General features: G+C 28.7%; 1 protein-coding gene across 16 annotated transcripts in view; it reads left to right on the plus strand.

The window, feature by feature from the left end:
- Nucleotides 1–21,159, plus strand: part of LOC143196578 (antichymotrypsin-2) — an 87,840-nt gene extending 66,681 nt beyond the window's left edge. For 2 of the 16 annotated variants that reach the window (XM_076404379.1, XM_076404381.1), the window contains exon 9: nucleotides 11,906–12,190. In XM_076404379.1, the coding sequence (XP_076260494.1) occupies nucleotides 11,906–12,030 (125 nt within the window). In that variant the 3' untranslated portion in view covers nucleotides 12,031–12,190. Of the gene's footprint in view, nucleotides 1–38; nucleotides 262–3,676; nucleotides 4,406–5,993; nucleotides 6,265–8,245; nucleotides 8,470–10,079; nucleotides 10,344–11,905; nucleotides 12,191–12,976; nucleotides 13,278–13,610; nucleotides 13,754–14,234; nucleotides 14,625–15,763; nucleotides 16,137–17,828 lie in introns of those variants that run through there. The other 14 variants (XM_076404352.1, XM_076404354.1, XR_013005767.1 and 11 more) reach the window with 13 other exon arrangements.
- Nucleotides 21,160–21,930: the final 771 nt, after the last annotated feature.

The following is a 21,930-nucleotide window of genomic DNA, read 5'->3' on the forward strand; positions in this document are numbered from 1 at the left end:
CCATAATAATTAATCGATTTGTTTTGTTTCTGTTTCAGCAAAACTTAAAACAAAATCTCTCCTAGATTTCAGAATCTCCTTTGAGGTTAATCGTCCTTATATTTACGCGATAACTCTCAAAAATATCGTGTTATATCTAGGAGTAAATTATTATGTTTAGGCAAATTTTATTTTTTTTAGGGTAGTAATTGTTTTGATGCAAAATTTATAACGTTTTTGTAATCAGGAATTTATCAAAATTATAGTTGATTATTATATTTACCTATTTGTTTTATTTTTAAATGAAAATTATGCCTTTTATGTCTATATGATCTTGATGATTTAGCAGCTGATCTTTTAGGTGTTTGCATGTATTCTGATCATTTTTTGGTGCTTAGTATTGTCGTAGTAAATCCATTTTTTAAAACGATTGGACATGTAAATTTGAGTCAGTTCGTTTGGTAGTTATTTTTCCTCCTTTTACAATTTTCCCATTGTATGTAATCATTTCGAAACAGATGCTAACTGAGCTGCCTGAAATTTCTTTGAGTGTTTTGTAGAGATCACCACTTTTAACCACTTTTGTCTGTTGGGCTTCAACAGTAGGTTTCTTCAAATCAATTCCTATTTTCAACTATATATATCTGATCAAAATAATGTACATGCAAGTACCTAATATTGTTTTAAGTATTGACATATTAACCTTATATTAGGTTCTATGGAGTTTGTTATTTTCTATAAGGGTCAATGCTGTCATCTTATAACGATTAACGGTTAACTTTTGTGCGTGTTTTTCATTCATTTGCTGCCAACGTATCATGGCGCCCGAATGAGCATGATTACTATCTTGAAAAAAAAATGGTTCTATGTGACCTCAGCCAGTATTAAACTGTGAATGTTGTTAGCACAAATATAATTTAGTTTGCGTAATAGTTATGAATTTACGTTATTTGGTCCCTCAATGTGATATTACGCCAAAGAAACTCACTGCTTTATAGGATCTAACATCTAACAGTTGCATGTCTGACTTCTCCAAACTTTTATGTGACGATCATTTTAATGTAAGTTTTTAAAGTAGAAACATATATTCATATTCACAAACATAATTTATTTGATATATTCTAAAATGGTACGTGACTTGATAAAGCTGAATTTGATAATAATTTCTAAACTTTTTGAGATTAGATATTCTCTCTTAAGTACACTCTCCAGCTGATATCTTAATGGATACTTTATTCATTTTCCAGTAACCAAATGAAACGGTCAATTTTATGAAGTACCACATGAAAATATCGGTATTAAGGGTACAATTGAAATTAGAGTATTGTCTTTTAAAATTTGAATGCCAATTAGACAAATAACACGTGCTAAAGAAACCTGAACGTACTGTGTTCACATATTCTTACGAAATATAAATATAATTAAATATAACGATATTAATTGCAGAACGTAAAAAATATTTAGAAGTAAGAATTATTACGATAAACTGAAAGTGATAAGAAAGTTAAAAGTATTTTTATACGTATGGTAATGTCACATGCCTGGGAAAATTACAGTCCAGCCAGAGTTCTTGATGATGTTCTTTAAAATTAATTATTTAATTAGTCATTATGTGTTATGCTCATAATATTAACATATTTAGTAATAGTTATCTGCATCTGTGTATAAAATTTATCAAATATTGTAGCACTTGATGCTAAGCTAGGCTTACCCTTAGATAATTATTTTAATGGACCTGCGATGGACCGTTTGAAACAACGTTTGACAGTTTAAAAATAGTCAAATATACAAGAGAATAATGCGTTTTGTTTGTTGAACGAGTTCCTACTGTCCGTTCTGTTTGCATGACTGGTAGAATACCTAATAAAAAAGCTGATTATAGAATATGTAGATAGATACGAGTATTTTATATTTTATATTGTTGTAGTAGAAATGTTTTTATATGATTTTATAAGTATATGTATAGTTGTTTTGTTAAAACAAGGTAAGCCCTTAATGTTCTTTTTGTAGTTATCAATTATTTTGATAATAGTCAGAATTGTTTCACTGAAGCCACTTAATTTCTAAACTAATAATACAGCTGGGAAGACATACACTTTTATCATGAATCTTTAACTAATACTACTCAGGAATATTATAGGCCTGCAAACATTGGTGTCAACTCTGCGTCCGAATGGAGTCTTAATGAGGGATGTGTTTTATTTCTCAGTTCAACAATTCTCTAATAACGGGCGTGAAATATAGCATTCGCATGTAATTTGTCAGCTTAATTGGGTATTTTTAAAACAGAACAATGAATGTGCATGATTAATCATTATATTTTTTATTAGAACTTAGGTAGTTTTTTCCTGTGTGATTTATTTGATATTGATAAATAGTTAGAGCAAAATTATTCTGCCAACATAAAATACAAGCTTTTCGAATCTTAATTTCTAATTTCACTGTTGAATAAACAGTGTTTTATAACATATTATATAAACAGTTCTTTATTAGGGACTGTCGAATGCTGCCAATGGTCGTTTACCTACAACTTCAACTTGATTTTGTACTGGTGTAGAACAAGACATCTCAAATATCTTATACACTCTTATTTATAAGAGTTACACTATTTCAGTTTGACCAACCGATTGAATTTATTCACCAAAGAATATCCCAAGCTTACTCCGAAGTAAATTATTACTTATTATAAACTCTATACAAGTAATTGTTGAACTATTTGTATTTTAAATGAATGAAAAATTACTTTCGTATATCCTTAATTCTCGAGTATATGACGGATTTGTGATCTAGTAAATAGCTCTGCAACCAACTGTTTATAACAACTATTACCTCCAACTGACTACAACTAGAGTGCCTTTATTAGAAAATATAATATGAAGAGAAATAATTATGACGTTCTTATCAAACCTCTTTATCTCAATAGGTGTTGCTTTTGTCGTTATTGCTTTTTTAAATTTATCATTGCATTTTTCTTTTGGTTTTGTATTAAATTTTTCACTGTTAGTGCTATCTTGGCCCATAGTTTTATTTACTGTATTATTGGTTTTATTTATTAGTTTATTGTCACTTTTGTTGTCAAAGTTGTCACTTTATTATTACTCCTCTCTTCTTTTTATATTGTATTCTCCATGTTTTAATCTTTACGTTTTTCTACATCTTTTTTTTCCCTTTTATTTTCTACAAATATCTTTCTTTTTTCAGTCTCTCTCTCCCTGTTTTATAAAAAGCTTTTTTGATGCTCTTTTTAATTATTTTATTTTATCTTGCAGCCTTTATATTATTTTCATAATTTCTTTTATTAATTACACTTTTCCATTTCTACTTTGATTCATTTCTTTAAAATCTTCATTGTTTTCCTTGCTTTCCTTTATAATTTCTTACTGTGTCAATCACCATAAAAAATCATTTTCGCCCTGCTTCTTAAGTTGTTTTGTACTAATTTCCATACTATGGTCCTGTTCAGTGTAAATATATATTCAGCCTATTTTCGGACCCATTTTTTGTGTCTTTCTGCAGTCCTAAGATTGTTATTTATTATTTATTGCTGTTACGAATTTTGCATTGGTTTCTATCGAAATTGCACATCGTTTAGTTGATTTTTTACGTCGAGAAGCTTGTTAAATATGTAATCTACTATTTAACAATATCATTTGGTCCACAGAATACTAGATCTGTCAACATATTCTCCAATTTTCAGTTTCTTTTAGAAGGGCATCGATGATTGTGTTCCCCCAAGATAGAAAGAAGACATTAAAGGCAGATCACGTCTTTGTTTACTTCATCAAAGTGGACGATATTATATTATTTGTTGGAACAGTCAGCCAATAAGGGAACGTTATTTTATAGTAGATAGATTTTATGTTGTTATTTCAAAAATCTTGAATGAAAAGCGTAGTCAGTATCAATTTTATATTTATTATAATATTGAATGATGAAAAGAGCAATAGTTCAGCTATGAAATCTATTATTAGGATATTGGAGGCATAATTCAGAAGTACAAACATAAGTAGTGTATCGCTGCATATTTATTTCTGTGAAAATAAAAACAAAATGGTTTTGTAACTACTATTAAATATAAACATATAATTTTAGTTGAAATTAAGTATTTGATAAGCTTGGACACAGAAAATTATGTTTTTATGGCATTTAAGATATTTTATTTTCTACATCGTATAGCTATTTAACAATATCATGTTATGTCTCGATGTTTATTTAAACGATGTTAAATTTTCAGTGCTTTCAAATCGAATAGATTCAAATGAAAAAAGAAGCATTTTTATTGCCGATCATTCCTTCATTTATGGCATTAAGCTTAACAATATCGTGCTGTTTTTGGGAAAAATCGCATATTAAACTATATTTAATCATTAACACTTAATATTGGGTGATTTTATGATATTACTTGGAATAAAATATTATAGCATTATGCATTGTTTCTTTTTTAAATTAGTTTTAATATTCCTAACTTGATGTATCCTTTTTGTGATCCGAGTCAGAGAATGTTTTACATAAAGTTACCTATAGAATTACCCTATATATTCTGTTCCACAATCGTAGTTACGATTTCTGTGTTGGTAAAATAATAATAATAAACTCCCTGGTATTTGACATTTTAGTGTTAAAAAATTAGAAGTATTTTCATAGGAGAACAATATGTAAAATCTAATAAAAGTTAGACGATCACAGATTACATAATTGGTCAAAATATGACTGTAATATTGATTAAACTTCATCGACTATGAAGAGAGTTCTTGAACATTTTAGAAAAACTAGTTCAATAGGTGATGATGAAAACCATACGCTTGTGGGTAAATAAGACGTTTCTAGACGTTTCACTTATCACACCATTCAGCCTTAACATATACACGACTTTGTACTGAAACACAGAATACAGTCTTCGTATCCAAGATTGTATAAGTCGTCCCATACGTGTATGTACTTCAACATCTTAATATGTTGTCTTATATAATAGTAATTATAAGTAAACCATTTTCGATACGTTTTTATTTTGTCAACTGCTGGTTTAAGTCAAGTTAACATATGTACAAGTGTAATATATTGAAATTAATATTGCTAATTCCTCAATGTCAGCTGCTTGGGGAATACAATAACTATACATTTTAAAAACCACTCATTAAAAACACTAGAAAAATCAATATAGACAAATAAGTCCAATTTTCAACTTTCTACATTGATATTTTGATACAGGGTGTACAAGCAAAGTTGGTGGTTACTCTATACCTTGCTGTTTTGGCTTCTTCGTAACGAGTGTTGGTAATTTTCTCTTGGGTTAAGTTCATACGAAATTCATTCACTCATTTGTTGACTCACTTATAAGCTGTTGCTTTTGAATCAAGTATCAATTTTGATACAAGAGCGCCTTCAATTTAACGTTTTCAAACTTTACTGGCTTGCCTTCTAGTTATTTTAAAACACTGCTACTAGTATAAGATGGGGCAAAGCCCCGCTACCACTTTTATTAAGCGCCATCTTGGTTATGTGACGTTTAGTTCAGTTTCGCTTTAACCATTGTATTGTGTAGACGTCCAAAGTTTATTATATAGAGATATGCGCCACGAGAACGGTGACACACAGAACACATAGAAGACACAGAAATAGTGACAATATTTATGCTTATATGTCTTTTTAATAAAAACTATGACCAGTAGCGCTTTTGTTCAAATTAAAAGAAAATAGCAAAGTTTTCTCGCAATCATGGTTAGACCACAAGGAAATAATGTTGTTTACACTTCAGCAAGTAGATACATAGTAGATATATTCATATAAAGATACATTCAAGATGGTACACTGTGGTTTAATACTAGTTACACACAAACACACAGCTTACAATATGTTAATATCACGGATATCCAATAAAATTAATGTTATATTATTAAATGCTGATCTATATTTATCATATACCATCAACCAAAGCAATAGTTTCCTAAAACAGACCTAAAAGTTTCTCGCTGTAGCGAAACTATATATTAAATCATCAAATCTAATTTTTCCAGATAAGTCCTTCTTCCCGTACAGGTTCTTACCACCTGATTTCGTCTTTCATGTAAGACATGGCTTCTTGTATTACATTCAGTACGACAAATCGATCACCCTCTTTTTGGGCGAAGTATCAACGTTCACTGATATATATGATGAACTCAAGAAATACTAAATCTGTAATAATATTTCTTAGAATAATTTGTTTTAGGTATTACTGATTTTTGATCATAAAATTGTTATCTAATGCCACCTAAATATAGTGAGCTAATAAATACTATATGGGTTTATTGACTTTTAATTTAATACAAAACTTTATCTGCATTCTACTAATTGATAGAACTTGAACATATTTGATGATCGTGTGTTTACGTGTTCGAACTAATCAGACAGCATTGTGTTTTTTTACCTAGAATAAAATGAGAAGAAAAATATTATATGATTCTAAAACTAATATACAAAATGAGACAGGCAATATATTAAACATCTTGATGACGTTTGTACCAAAAACACAAGCAAATGCTTGGCTACTTACAAAGTCATTACAACTTTCTACATGAGAATAGTTAAAGTATCCTCTATTTTCTATATCCACCAGATTTTTCCCCTTCCGATTACCATTTGTCCCAATATACCGAAAAGATGGGTAGAAGTAGTGAATATTTATTGTATTGATTTGATTCAATGAAGAATAATATTATATACGACCGTTCAACATAAACTTCGTATCAAAAATGTGTTTCTTGCTCTTTTTTACGCCTTTGAATTCTTCTCCTCTATTCTTTTCTTTGTTTTCTATTGTCTTTTTTCTTCCATTAGATATCCTACTTCTATTAGTCATTTTCCTATCGTCTAGATTCCCATTGGAATTTCTTTAATATTTTCTTACTTTTTATTGCATTCAATTCTATTTGTCACTGAAAATGATGTTCTCTCTATTTATTTGGCCTTCATCATTTTGGTGTTGCAATTTCGATACATTACATTTTGGATGGTCGTAGTAATTATTTGGATTCGAAAATTGAATACATCTTTTTGATTTCTTTTCAATTCTTGTCTTTGTTATTTGCAGCCTTATTATTATTTATTTAAATTCTCTTCTTGATTATAGCTATAACTATATATAAATATATTTATATATATATATATATATATATATATATATATATATATATATAAATATATATATATATATTCATATATATATATATATATATATATAAATATATATATATATATATATATATATATATATATACATATATATATATATATATATATATATATATATATATATATATATATATATATATATAGATATATAGCTATAACTATATAAATTATCCTCTAAGTCTACATCACTAGTGTGAAAAAGTAGTGTTTAAGGATAATATAATGAAAAATATTATAGATGCTCTACCATAACAAGAACAATTCTCAGTTACAAATTATTTTATTTATTTATTTTCTATTCTCTGATAATTTTTGTTTTTAATAAATTCGTGGAGTTTTTAATTTTTTTATATGGGAATAATACGAAATATGAGTCCAGAAGTCAAAGATATCTAAGCGTTGGTCTTTCTCTGCGAATTTGTACAATCTAGTTAATTAAGGGAATTACTGTTTGATTAGTAAAGATTATTGTTTGTTTACTTTGAATCAACTAATGCCTGATTTTTTTGACTGATTCTAAACATCAATTAATGAGTTGCGAATTACTGAACGTCGCAATCAAACAGCGCACAGCAGTTTTTACTCTCTTGGTTCCATTTGATTTTGAGGACATGTAATCACATCCATAATAATGGGACGATGCACAAAATTATCTTAATCCCTTTTAAAGTCGTTCGCAAATGTCATTTTGTTCCAATGCTTTTTGCAATGCTATTTTGCACCCTTACCCTCGATTTAAATTTTTTTTAAATTTAGATTTAAATTTTACATGAGTATAATATAAATGTTAAATATACTACATGGGTAAAAATAATTTTCTTTACTCTTTAGAAACTACTTATCTAAGCTACGCATTTTCGGATTAACTATTCTGTATTTCTTTCCAATTTTAATTTTGTATTGTCTTAAAATCATTAATATTAGACTTGGTATTTAGTTATAAAGGACATCCAAGGGAAAAGTGCCTTGAGGTCTTAGACACGTTTATGAGTACATTTATAAGAAAACATCCTAAATACCATGACTAATGAATGGATAACTGCATGTTCATAGAGATTCCTGACACAAAGTGGTATCATGCAGTATTTTTTTCTAGTAATAAGTCTGGATTCTTTACGACGACCTGGTAAACGTAGATTTGCCGCTAGACATTCGTTTTTGTACTATCTGGGGATAAATAATATCGTTTTCTTCATGGGGAGACTTGCATCACAAAAGTAATATATTGGTAAGATTGATATTGTAATAGTTTCCTTGTAAGCAATATGTTTACCGAAATAATATTTTTAATTTTAACAATAAATCGACTAAATTGTAAAACTTTGGTTTTTATTAAAATAAGATTCCAAATTAAAACAATATATATATATATATATATATATATATATATATATATATATATATATATATATATTATAGTCATATATTATATATATATATATATATATATATATATATATATATATATATGTCATATATTATATATATATATATATATATATATATATATATATATATATTATAGCGCCTAATTGACAATTTGATTTCGAGAAAAGAACTTTAAAAATTCAAACAAAACCTATATGCATGCTGTATCAACAAGCTCGTTGTAAGAAACGTATGGAAGAGTGACTAATCCGTCCTTTTCTTAATATATACTAATCTTAATAATAATTTAGTTTTCTTAGTTTTGTTAGTTTAAACGAGGTTCTAACCTGGAATGTTAAAAATGACTCGTTTAATATAACCTAAAACCCCCCAATATTTTTAGCTAATTATAACATATTAGATTAGGTGAAAAAGTAAAAATGTGTATTAATCCTTGGCAATCCGGTATAAACTGAACAAAGTAAGACATCCACTTAAAAAGGTTCCTCTGTGTATGTAGTGGTGGAACATGAAGTAGTTAGAATAGTTTTTGGGAACTTCAACTCATTAAATTGCCTCTGCAGAGCCATATACAGTCTCTTTAAAGTTATTTTGTACATACGTCATTTAAATTTGTGATATTAAAACGTCGCAATGATGGCGCATCAACTCTAAGTTTTAGTTCAGTTTGCCTTTGACATAAAATAATATAGAACAAAAATGTTATCAAATATAATTTATTTTAACATTATAGTTAACTACAGTTAACTGTGCAGCCGCAATAGTTTATAGGTTAGAGTCCTCCTCCTCTTATCACTACTGCTTTCAAGAATTTTACATTCGTCTGATAACCGGACGACTCCGACAGGCTCATTCATTTACGTATTCGAACTAATCAAACAGAATTGAGTCCCTTTTTAACTAGAATAAAATGAGAAGGAAAATATCATCTGATTTTAAAAGGAATTTAGAGTTTGCGACAGGCAATATATTAAACATCTTGATGACATATGTACAAAAAACTTTGAGTAGACTATTCTAACTAGTGAGCAAATTGACTGAAAACTTGATCAGAGAAAACACTTTAGTGGACAAAGAAGCAGGAAAATCACACTGATACCTAATAACGCTCGAAACTACATTATTCCAGGTATATAGTAGATAGAGTTTGTATAGTAGATGGTTCCAAGACGCTACTCTAAAGCATTTCTGCATGTATTTCCTTCAATTCAGAATATTCGCCGAAGAGTTTGTTGGAGATATAGGATGTTAATGTCTCTTGTGCTAAATTTTGTCAGAAGCTTGTGCTACGTCTGAGAAAACTTCCAAATGATTATTCCAAAGAACATTAATTATTGGTTTTATTCTTTTGAGTAATATTTTCTCAAAAAGTTTTGACGCAATTGTTAATACTAATTAAACTATAAGTAATTTATCAATTTATCAATCAAATTATAAACATAAAACCAATGAGATTGCATGGATACCAAAATGCATTCGCTCATAAGAATCATACCAATCATTTGTGTGTAATTAGTATAATATTTTATGTGTATTTTCAGTGATGATATCATATGGTAGTGCACCAATATTCTCCCGAAGGTTATCACTTAAAATAGATCACAATTTTATTTATTATATAAAAGTAGATGATTTAGTTTTATTTGTAGGCAATGTTGTAAGTGTATAATGAAACATTTGAACAACAGTTAGATTGTATAATGATATATATTAAAATAATGTAACAAAATATTTGTAATCATTTGAATATTGATAATGAGTAAAAATGTTATCGTAAAGGTTTTATTAAATTAACTGAATAATGATTGTATAATTATTTCATTTTTGTTACAGTTCTATATATATTTAACATCAGAATATGATGCAACTGACATCACAAATTAAAATAATTAAACTTGAATATATAAATAATTAACTGTTGCTCTATCAATAAGTAACTACAAGTGATTTGGCGAATATTTATTTTACTGAATTTAGTTATAGTCCGTCTAAAATAGCAGTGAATTCACGTCATCAAAATATAGGACATCACAGCGTCCCTGTCCGACATAACTAATTAGACACGCAACCTCTTTTTAACTCTATTTATTAGATCTGGTTTGTTCAATCAGAATAATCACAAATATTAAGCAGCGTTTTGAAATATATCACAAGTAAAATGCTGAAACAACGTTTGACGGTTTATAACATTGAATTGTAATGTTTTGAAGAATTTTGCAAAAGATATTTGATAATCAGGACAATTGTATAGGTTGAATTAGTTACATATTCCGACGCATCACTAAAATGAGAAGGAAAAAGGCTGTCTGATTTTAAAACCACTTTACAAATAGCAATTGGAAACAAACTCGACTATTTTGAAGTGATTATGTACATATTTATTCATTTAACTGTTTAAACTGTTTATAAAGTAATTGTAACCGTTGATTTCTAGTAGTGTATTGGTCAGATTTTTGTTTCAAGTTTGAAGATTCTGAATTGTAAGCTCTGGTAAAAGTAACCCAAACAGCTATTTCCTGGTGTCTAAACCAGATAAGAAATATTCAAATATTTTGAAGATGGATCCTGTATAAGTGGACTGAACATTTTAAGAAAGACCGAAATTGATAAAATCGCTAGAGACCGTGTATATCGACACCAAAGCAATACATACAATTTAAAAAGTATTTATGGTGGAATGCGTAGGTGTTGGAGTGGTATATTGACTCTAACTGGATAAATAGTCTCTATGGCTAACCGAATTTTGAATTTTATCAGAAAAGGCTATTTACTAGACAAGGAAGTAGGAAATTCATACTGCTGCATAACAACACTCTCAATTACATTACTCCATGTATAGATCAGATAGAATATAGGCTCTAGGATGTTACGCTAGAGCACTTCTGCATGTATTTTTACTGAATTTAGAATATTGTCTCTCTTAATTGATTCTGATGAGTTTGTTGGAGATATAAGATGTTAAAATTACTACCTACTGCTTTGGTACCATCTTGTTTAGTTTATATATCAAACCATCGTGCCAAGCTTGTGCTATAACTTGCTATATTGCAAAGAATGTTTATTATTGGCTTCATTCTCTTAACTGTGTTCAAAAGTTTTACAAATTGTCAATAGAGAAAATTCTAGGATTCACTATTATTCACTTGGTTACCATACTTTGGTAGCAATACCAATACCTCATGTTTTTAGATAATAAATCTATTGCAAAGATGAAATCAATAAGTTTACCATACAAGCTATAGATATCATCCATTGCCGATGCATGAATATCAACCTTAAAAATCATGGATACTAAAATCTCTTGGCTCATTACAATCATACTCGCCGTTTGTTTTCAATTAGTATGATAATGTATATGTATTTTCAGTTATATCGACTGATAGTGACCCATTCTTTCCCAGGAAGGTGTCCTTTAAAATCGACCACAGTTTTATCTATTATATAAAATTAGATGATTTAGTTATATTTGCAGGCAATATCGTAAGTGTGTAACAAAAATCTATAACACCATCTAGTTCACACAATGATATAAGTTTAAATAATGGAATAAAATATTTGTTATCGCCTAAATTTTGATTATAGTAAAAAATGTTAAGTAAAGATTTATGTAGTACATAATTATTTTTCGTTTATTAAAGTAATTGAATAATGATTGATACTGTTGCATTATTATTCCGCTTCTTTTACATCTATTGACAATCAGCAGCTTCTTGTAACTTTGTATTGTAATTTGAAATATATTTGTTTGTATATAATAGTATTATGTTATTTACAATAATTATATCATATTACGAAATACTAGGGTGTTCAATATAATGGAACGATATTTGGGTTAACGATAACTTGCCTTTTTAAATATATTTCCACCCAACTTAAGTACACTTGCTTCAACAATCCTGTAAGTTATGGATGGCAAATATTACTTCTTTATTCTCAATATAATAAAATAATCAGAAGTCAGAGGGAGCTAAACTTGGTGAATATGTTGTATATATATTGTAACGTGAGATTATTTGAAAAAGAAGAAGTGATTAGGGACTTTAGATGTGTCTACAACTAATTCTTTACGATAAACAACTGATATGATTGAAATAGGTGATGAACAAACGATCAGAAGTTAATGAGAAACTTTATGTGAGAAGAAACTTATTTGTTAAATTTTAATAAAAAAACAAAGAAACATGGATTTTGATATAATATTTTGACAGCAGAAATAATATTTTTTTAATAATAAATGGTTATTAGAATGGATATGCTAAAAATAGGAATATTTTATGGATTTACAGTACAAGCTATCAAATCCAAGAGCAAGATGATGCATGAAATATGAAGCTTAAAATAGTTATAGGATTTAAAATCTGGTGGATCATAATTATACTACTATGGAGTTCGTTTTCATGTTTTCTTTTTTTTTTAAATACTTTCCATATATTTTCAGCAAAACCCCCAACATACATGTTTTGGACGTTACCGAAGTTTATTAAAATTAATTACCCCTTTGTCTATTATACGAAAATTGATGGTTTAGTATCTTTTGTTGGTAAAGTGGTAAAAGTCAAAAGATATCGAGCTACGTCAAAATATGTGTAATGATAGTACAGAGTGACTAAAAAAGTAATTTATTTTTGAGAATTGAAAAGGCCATTTACTATGTTAAATATAATTATATTTTACTCTTGCCTTTCTTCATTACTTACTGTGCTCTGATTTTTAATGTAATAAATATTATTTAGTTAATATGTGTTCTGTTTTCTTTCCTTCCATTAGTATATATATTACTAATATATTCAATTATATTATCAGAAGCGATAAAAAGGAAAGTATCAGTGACTTAGGTCACTGTTAAAAGAAGCTGTGATTGTTCCGTCACCATTATTGTAGTATTTGATGGCGATGTCATAAAACTACAAAGCTAACAGCAGTGAGGATGCATGAATGAACAGGAAGCTTTAAGACAATTATCCAAACGGAAATCGTTTTGATCTTATCATATCATCACGGAATTCAATTTACATAGGTGTTTCCAGGACGCGTAACGATAGTAGTAAAAATTATTTTCTGTATATTTTTAGTGAGGCTAAGAACGCATGGTTTATGGCTACACCCGAGGATGTTACCTATCGATCACAGCTTTATTTATTATTTGAAAGTTGACGATTTGATACTTTTTATTGGAAAAGTTGCAAATGTATCGAAATGAATATGAATGAATAGCTATGATTATTACAGAATTATTACAAATATTTAATTGCGAAATTGTATAAGTTTGTTGGGTTAAATAAACTGAATGATGACTAACACTGGAGTATTATTATCTGTCAATAAATAATTAATTAAGTCTGAATTTTCACCGTTTCACAAAAGAAGATCAAATTATATATTTTCAGTTTTTACTTAGGAACTGACCTAACTATTAAATACGAAGATTGAAGATTTTATTTATTACTTTTTTGTTTGGTTTTAATAAATCAGCCGCAGAAGCTACATTTATGATAATATTGTCGTCCTGTTTGTGAATTAATCCAATTACAAAGAAATTGTGGTAATAAATTAATATATAATGAAGATGTTATAAAAAAATTATGATGATGCTGCTCCGACAAAGTGGTGATTTTGATGTGAACGACAAAAAACAATGCAGTGCAAGACCTAGTGGTTGAAACCTGAATCTTTCAACAAACTTTCAGCCGGATTAGATTCGTAACTACTATTAAATATAAATATATAATTTTAGTTGAAATTAAGTATTTGAAAAGCTTGGACACAGAAAATTATGTTTTTATGGCATTTTATGTTTTTATGGCATTTAAGATATTTTATTTTCTACATCGTATAACTATTTAACAATATCATGTTATGTCTCGATGTTTATTTAAACGATGTTAAATTTTCAGTGCTTTCAAATCGAATAGATTCAAATGAAAAAAGAAGCATTTTTATTGCCGATCATTCCTTCATTTATGGCATTAAGCTTAACAATATCGTGCTGTTTTTGGGAAAAATCGCATATTAAACTATATTTAATCACTAATACTTAATATTGGGTGATTTTATGATATTACTTGGAATAAAATATTATAGCATTATGCATTGTTTCTTTTTTAAATTAGTTTTAATATTCCTAACTTGATGTATCCTTTTTGTGATCCGAGTCAGAGAATGTTTTACATAAAGTTACCTATAGAATTACCCTATATATTCTGTTCCACAATCGTAGTTACGATTTATGTGTTGGTAAAATAATAATAATAAACTCCCTGGTATTTGACATTTTAGGGTTAAAAAATTAGAAGTATTTTCATAGGAGAATAATATGTAAAATCTAATAAAAGTTAGACGATCACAGTTTACATAATTGGTCAAAATATGATTGTAATATTGATTAAACTTCATCGACTATGAAGAGAGTTCTTGAACATTTTAGAAAAACTAGTTCAATAGATGATGTTAAAAACCGTATTCTTGTGGAAAAATAAGACGTTTCTAGACGTTTCACTTATCACACCATTCAGCCTTAACATATACACGACTTTGTACTGAAACACAGAATACAGTCTTCGTATCCAAGATTGTATAAGTCGTCCTATACGCATAAGAACGCATGGTTTATGGCTACACCCGAGGATGTTACCCATCGATCACAGCTTTATTTATTATTTGAAAGTTAACGATTTGATACTTTTTATTGGAAAAGTTGCAAATGTATCGAAATGAATATGAATGAATATCTATGATTATTAGAGTATTATTAAAAATATTTAATTGCGAAATTATATAATTTTGTTGGGTTAAATAAACTGAATGATGAATAACATCGGAGTATTATTATCTGTCAATAAATAATTAATTAAGTCCGAGTTTTCACCGTTTCACAAAAGAAGATTAAATTATGTATTTTCAGTTTTTACTTAGGAACTGACCTAACTATTAAATACGAAGATTGAAGATTTTATTTATTACTTTTTTGTTTGGTTTTAATAAATCAGCCGCAGAAGCTCATAAAATATTTTAAACATTTATGATAATATTGTCGTCCTGTTTGTGAATTAATCCAATTACAAAGAAATTGTGGTAATAAATTAATATATAATGAAGATGTTATAAAAAAATTATGATGATGCTGCTCCGACAAAGTGGTGATTTTGATGTGAACGACAAAAAACAATGCAGTGCAAGACCTAGTGGTTGAAACCTGAATCTTTCAACAAACTTTCAGCCGGATTAGATTCGTAACTACTATTAAATATAAATATATAATTTTAGTTGAAATTAAGTATTTGATAAGCTTGGACACAGAAAATTATGTTTTTATGGCATTTAAGATATTTTATTTCCTACATCGTATAGCTATTTAACAATATCATGTTATGTCTCGATGTTTATTTAAACGATGTTAAATTTTCAGTGCTTTCAAATCGAATAGATTCAAATGAAAAAAGAAGCATTTTTATTGCCGATCATTCCTTCATTTATGACATTAAGCTTAACAATATCGTGCTGTTTTTGGGAAAAATCGCATATTAAACTATATTTAATCACTAATACTTAATATTGGGTGATTTTATGATATTACTTGGAATAAAATATTATAGCATTATGCATTGTTTCTTTTTTAAATTAGTTTTAATATTCCTAATTTGATGTATCCTTTTTGTGATCCGAGTCAGAGAATGTTTTACATAAAGTTACCTATAGAATTACCCTATATATTCTGTTCCACAATCGTAGTTACGATTTATGTGTTGGTAAAATAATAATAATAAACTCCCTGGTATTTGACATTTTAGGGTTAAAAAATTAGAAGTATTTTCATAGGAGAATAATATGTAAAATCTAATAAAAGTTAGACGATCACAGTTTACATAATTGGTCAAAATATAATTGTAATATTGATTAAACTTCATCGACTATGAAGAGAGTTCTTGAACATTTTAGAAAAACTAGTTCAATAGATGATGTTAAAAACCATATGCTTGTGGAAAAATAAGACGTTTCTAGACGTTTCACTTATCACACCATTCAGCCTTAACATATACACGACTTTGTGCTGAAACACAGAATACAGTCTTCGTATCCAACATTGTATAAGTCGTCCTATACGCATAAGAACGCATGGTTTATGGCTACACCCGAGGATGTTACCCATCGATCACAGCTTTATTTATTATTTGAAAGTTAACGATTTGATACTTTTTATTGGAAAAGTTGCAAATGTATCGAAATGAATATGAATGAATATCTATGATTATTAGAGTATTATTAAAAATATTGAATTGCGAAATTATATAATTTTGTTGGGTTAAATAAACTGAATGATGACTAACATCGGAGTATTATTATCTGTCAATAAATAATTAATTAAGTCTGAGTTTTCACCGTTTCACAAAAGAAGATCAAATTATATATTTTCAGTTTTTACTTAGGAACTGACCTAAGTATTAAATACGAAGATTGAAGATTTTATTTATTACTTTTTTGTTTGGTTTTAATAAATCAGCCGCAGAAGCTCATAAAATATTTTAAACATTTATGATGATATTGAGGAATACATATTGATGCATTTTCTCGCACTCGTCCTGTTTGTGAATTAATCCAAGTACAAAGAAAATGTAGTAATAAATTAATGTATAATAAAGATGTTATAAAAAAATTATGATGATGCTGCTCCGACAAAGTGGCGATTTTGACGTGAACGACAAAAGACAATGAAGTGCAAGACCTAGTGGTTGAAACCTGAATCTTTCAACAAACTTTCAGCCGGATTAGATTCGTTCAATTAATTCCAGACATTTACATGCGATGGAAAAGATTTAATTTGTACATTTTTTTTCTACGAAAATATTTTTGAAATAAAAAACCATCAGGCTAAATGCAGACACCTAATCAACGATAAACTATTGCTATTTATACTTTTACCAAAACTTTTATTGAAATTTCCGCTCAAGAACATCTGTATCAAGGCGAATAGATGACGAAAGAATTACCATATATTTAAAACCCTACGAACTAATTCCAACACCTAATAATTATTCTTATTTAAAACAACCTTATATTTCTATGTTGAGTGTAGCTTTTACCAGAATATAAAATAATTTATTAAGAAATTGTTAATTAATTAAAGCGAGCTTACTAGATAAGCAATGATCATCATCAAGAATATTGAGGGGCTTGATATGGAGCTTTAAAAAATGTTGGGGATCATCATCACAAACCTGAGCTAATTTCATACTTGCGCTTTCAATGATTGTAATGAGTGTAATAGAAATCATGTTTTATATATATATTTTCAGTGATTGCGGTCGTACATAGTTTGCCAATGTTCCCCAAGGTGATACGCTTCAACGCCAATCACAGTTATCTATATTACCTAAAACTTGACGATTTGGTTTTGTTCGTAGGCAGTGTCGTAGATGTCTAGATCTATTATGTCATGTGTATCACGTAATAATACCGAATATTTGTTAATTATTGCTTTGTTTTATGGAATTAAAATAATGACCTTTGATACTGTAGTATTATTATAACTCTTAAAAATAACATCAGTTGGTTGATGTAACATGCCCGAGAAAATATATTTGTATAGATAATTGTACATATTGGATGTAAAAATAAGTCTTCATCAATTTTTAAAATAAGACAGCTCTAGAGGTACTTCTGGTAATTGTACATCTTCTCATACACTTATCATGTCGCCCTTATCATTATAAAGGCAAATAAGAAAAATTAGTAGCACTATATTTAAATATACCTCTTAGTCTCATCCTTGAATATCACGTAATTCTATACAAAAGGTACAATAGGTGATGACATATTGTTTATTATCGTATTTAGATCGGAATTAATGATTTATTTAATAAAACAACTCCAGAAAATGGAGCAATGCACTGTGCTAAGTTGAAAATCACTATATCCAACTAATTGTTAGGGTGTTTCGTGATAGCATTTAGATAATTTGTTGATATTATGAAATTTTCTAACCTCAAACGAATAGTTTTGTTCATGAGCATTTAGAATGCCAACATTTCAATGAAAGTATACTGTTAAGAAAAACAATTTAAACATTCAAGAACCCTTAGAATAAATTATTAAAAACATTTATTCATACGTTATCAGAAGTTATATTTCATAATTATTGTTTTACTAACTCTAATAGTTAATAATAATAGAATTACTATATATCTATTAAGCTTCTTTAACTTAGATTAAACATTCGATTATGTGTAATAAAATATAATGTGTTGTATGTTATAATGACACATAATGACTTAATGAATGAGTACATTTTCGATATAGATACTGTATAGATTCAATTTTTGAACGTTAAAATCAAAACATTTAAGCAATTTTATGTTTTCAAGCAACCTTCTGTATTTTGATTGCCTATAACTTTGCTCAAAGAAAAGATAAGTAAGTTTGGTTCCCATAAAAAGTTTATTTGGTCTTCACATTTTTTTTCGTTATGATTGAAACATTATATCGGCTAAATAGTGATTGCGATTTGGTATGAAACTTTCGGCTCTTTTTAAGGCATTTTTCATGACATCCTGAAACATTTGAGGCTGAATTTTGAGCTTATTCCATAAGAAGCCCTATAAGAAAAAGTCTGGTGCTGTTAAATCCGGAGATCTGGCTGGTCATACTAAAATCGCCACTTCCCGAAATTAGTCTTCGTGAAAAAACGTCATTCAATAATTGAATTGTTGAACGAGCTGTGTGTGATGTGGCCCATCTTGCTGAAACCACATGTCCTTTAGTCTTTACTGTTCCATTTCAGGCATAAGAAAATTCGAATCGAATCATGTCTTAATACAGTAACTGCAACACCTTGGTCATTTTCAAAAAAATAGAGACCAATGATGTTTCCAGCATGAATACCACACCATACAGTTGTTTTTAGTGGATGCAATGATGAGGAATATGTGTTCATCAAAATCGACAGTTCTGTTTATTGACATGGCGACTGAAAAGAAAATGGGCTTTATCGCTCATTATTAATTTAGATGAAAAATCTTCAATTTCACCAGACACCTTAGGACTGCATTACGGTACTCAACTCGTTGATAAGGATTTCTCGGTAGCAATTTTTGGACTAATTGAATGTTGTACGGGAAAATTTTCAAATCATTTTTCAAAATTCACCTTAAACTATGTGCAGAAATGTGTAACTGGGAATCACGTCTCCGAATTGATGTTTCTGGAGACTCTGCAACACTATCGCGCACCAGAGCCACATTTCTAGCGTTAAGAGTCGTTACGTCCGTTGTCTTCCAGAATGACAGAATCAGACATGCCGTCTGATGTCGAATCGTACTGTTGAAAATTCTCATGTAAATGATATATTGTGGTTTTGTGAGAGACTGGACGTTTTTTGACGTAATTTCCGCTGAGGGGCAATAATGGAACGATTATTTTTAATAAATATTGTCCATAATAAAATTTGAACGTCTACACAACACAATAGTTAAAGCGAAACTGAGCTAAACGTTACATAACCAAGATCGCGCAATAAAAATGGTAGCGAGAATTTTGCCCCACCCTTTATATTATAAAAACTCAATAAAATTGTTCCAATAAGACAATGACAACATATCTTATTTATGTTTGACTCCACAATGCTTTATCTCGAGACCCTGCATAAGTTTCTGTTCCTCTTCCGAATTTTCTGTCTTTGGAAGGACGATTGGAGAAAGAAGAATTGACGGGAAAATAATTTGTTGAGTCTTTGATGTGCTATATTGTTATTAAATGTATTTAAGTGTTTGTTAACATACAAAAAGTTGTTAATTTTCCATTAGATCCAATTTTTGCGACTAATATTGAAGCAGTATATTTCCAGGAAAAATGAATAGTCCTTTAAGTGTTTCATTACATAAAGAAGACTTTTCGTTTAGAATTTTCAAGGGATTTAAGATTTTGTTGAAAATAAAATATTACTGAATGAAATGAAATAGTTATTAGAGTGTTTAAATATGGTCTTAACACGGAAAATATTCATTTCTTCACTTGCAAATCAATAGCACCACATTTAAAACTTGCATATTTTTTCACCATCAATGCGATTTCTATTAATATATTATAACAATAACTAAATGTCCAATAACAGCTTCTCTAATAACATTGATTTCTTTTTTACATTTCGTTAAACATTAACTATTATTTTTGTGCAAATATTCTTTCGGGTTATGTCAATTTATCAGTTTTGTCATATAATATATCAACATTTTCAAGAATAATGAGGAGCATGAAAGTGAAGCGTAAAAAAGATTGAGAGCTATATTCTTAGATCATCATCATAACATGGAATCAATTTCATTCGCTTGTGTTCTCAGTGGTTACAATGAGTATAACAAAAATTATATTCTATGTATTTTCAGTGACAATAGTTGGATACAGTATGATAATGTACCCAAAGACGGTGAACTTCAACGCTGATCACAATTTTATCTATTACATAAAACTTGATGGTACAATTTTATTCATAGGTAGTATTGTAGATGTCTAGATGTATTATATCATGTAAAAATATTAAATATTTGTTATACTTCGGGCGGGTAGAATATATTTTATTACAGTCGTTTATATTTACATTTTTTTGTTAAATAAATGAGCATTGATACAGTAGTAACATTATTTTTCTTACCAAATGAATGCAACAATGAGCATGGCTTGCCGGACATAGAATGCGAAAATTCAACTAATTGAATAGTTACGCTGAAAGAAGTAACCAAAGTTATCAAAGTTGACAATAATCCAAATAAATCACCAAGATATGACATAATAACGGGATAATTGCTGGAAAAAACACCAAGAAATTGAATTATAAAGCTCACAAAGTTGATCTATGCAGTATTTTTAGTAAAACATACCCAAAGGTTGGAAGATGAAATTATCATGATATCAAAACTGGACAAATTCAGTTTTACAGAGTAATATATAAAATATTTGAAAAACTACTGTTGAAAAGAATACAAACAAGTATAGTTTTATTAGCAAACTTTCTTAGATATAGCACAAACCTTCCATAAGGTAAGTTATGACGATCTTGTTTATATGTTTTCAGGACAGTGTTATGGAAACAACCTATTGAACTGTTAAAATCTTACAGAATGTTTAGAGTCAAATAAGAAGAAGCCTGTCCTACAATAAAAGAAGCTAAAGCAGGTGTACTACAAGAAAGTGATTGGGGACAATTCTTTACCTACTCTACACAGGTAACGTACCACAAATGGAAAATATAACGATAACTACATTTGCTGATGATACTGCGATTTTGCTGCTATAGGCAATAGCGAAAAAGCCACAAGAGGTATGTGATAATATTAATAACTGGACGTAAACCTGGAAAGTAACAATTAACGAAAGTAAATCTGCACAAATAACAACAAATAATCA

This window comes from Rhynchophorus ferrugineus, unplaced genomic scaffold (genome assembly GCF_030347505.1).
Source record: "Rhynchophorus ferrugineus isolate W39M unplaced genomic scaffold, kcgeb_rfMv2 rfM4, whole genome shotgun sequence".
Classification (NCBI taxonomy): Eukaryota; Metazoa; Arthropoda; class Insecta; order Coleoptera; family Curculionidae; genus Rhynchophorus; species Rhynchophorus ferrugineus.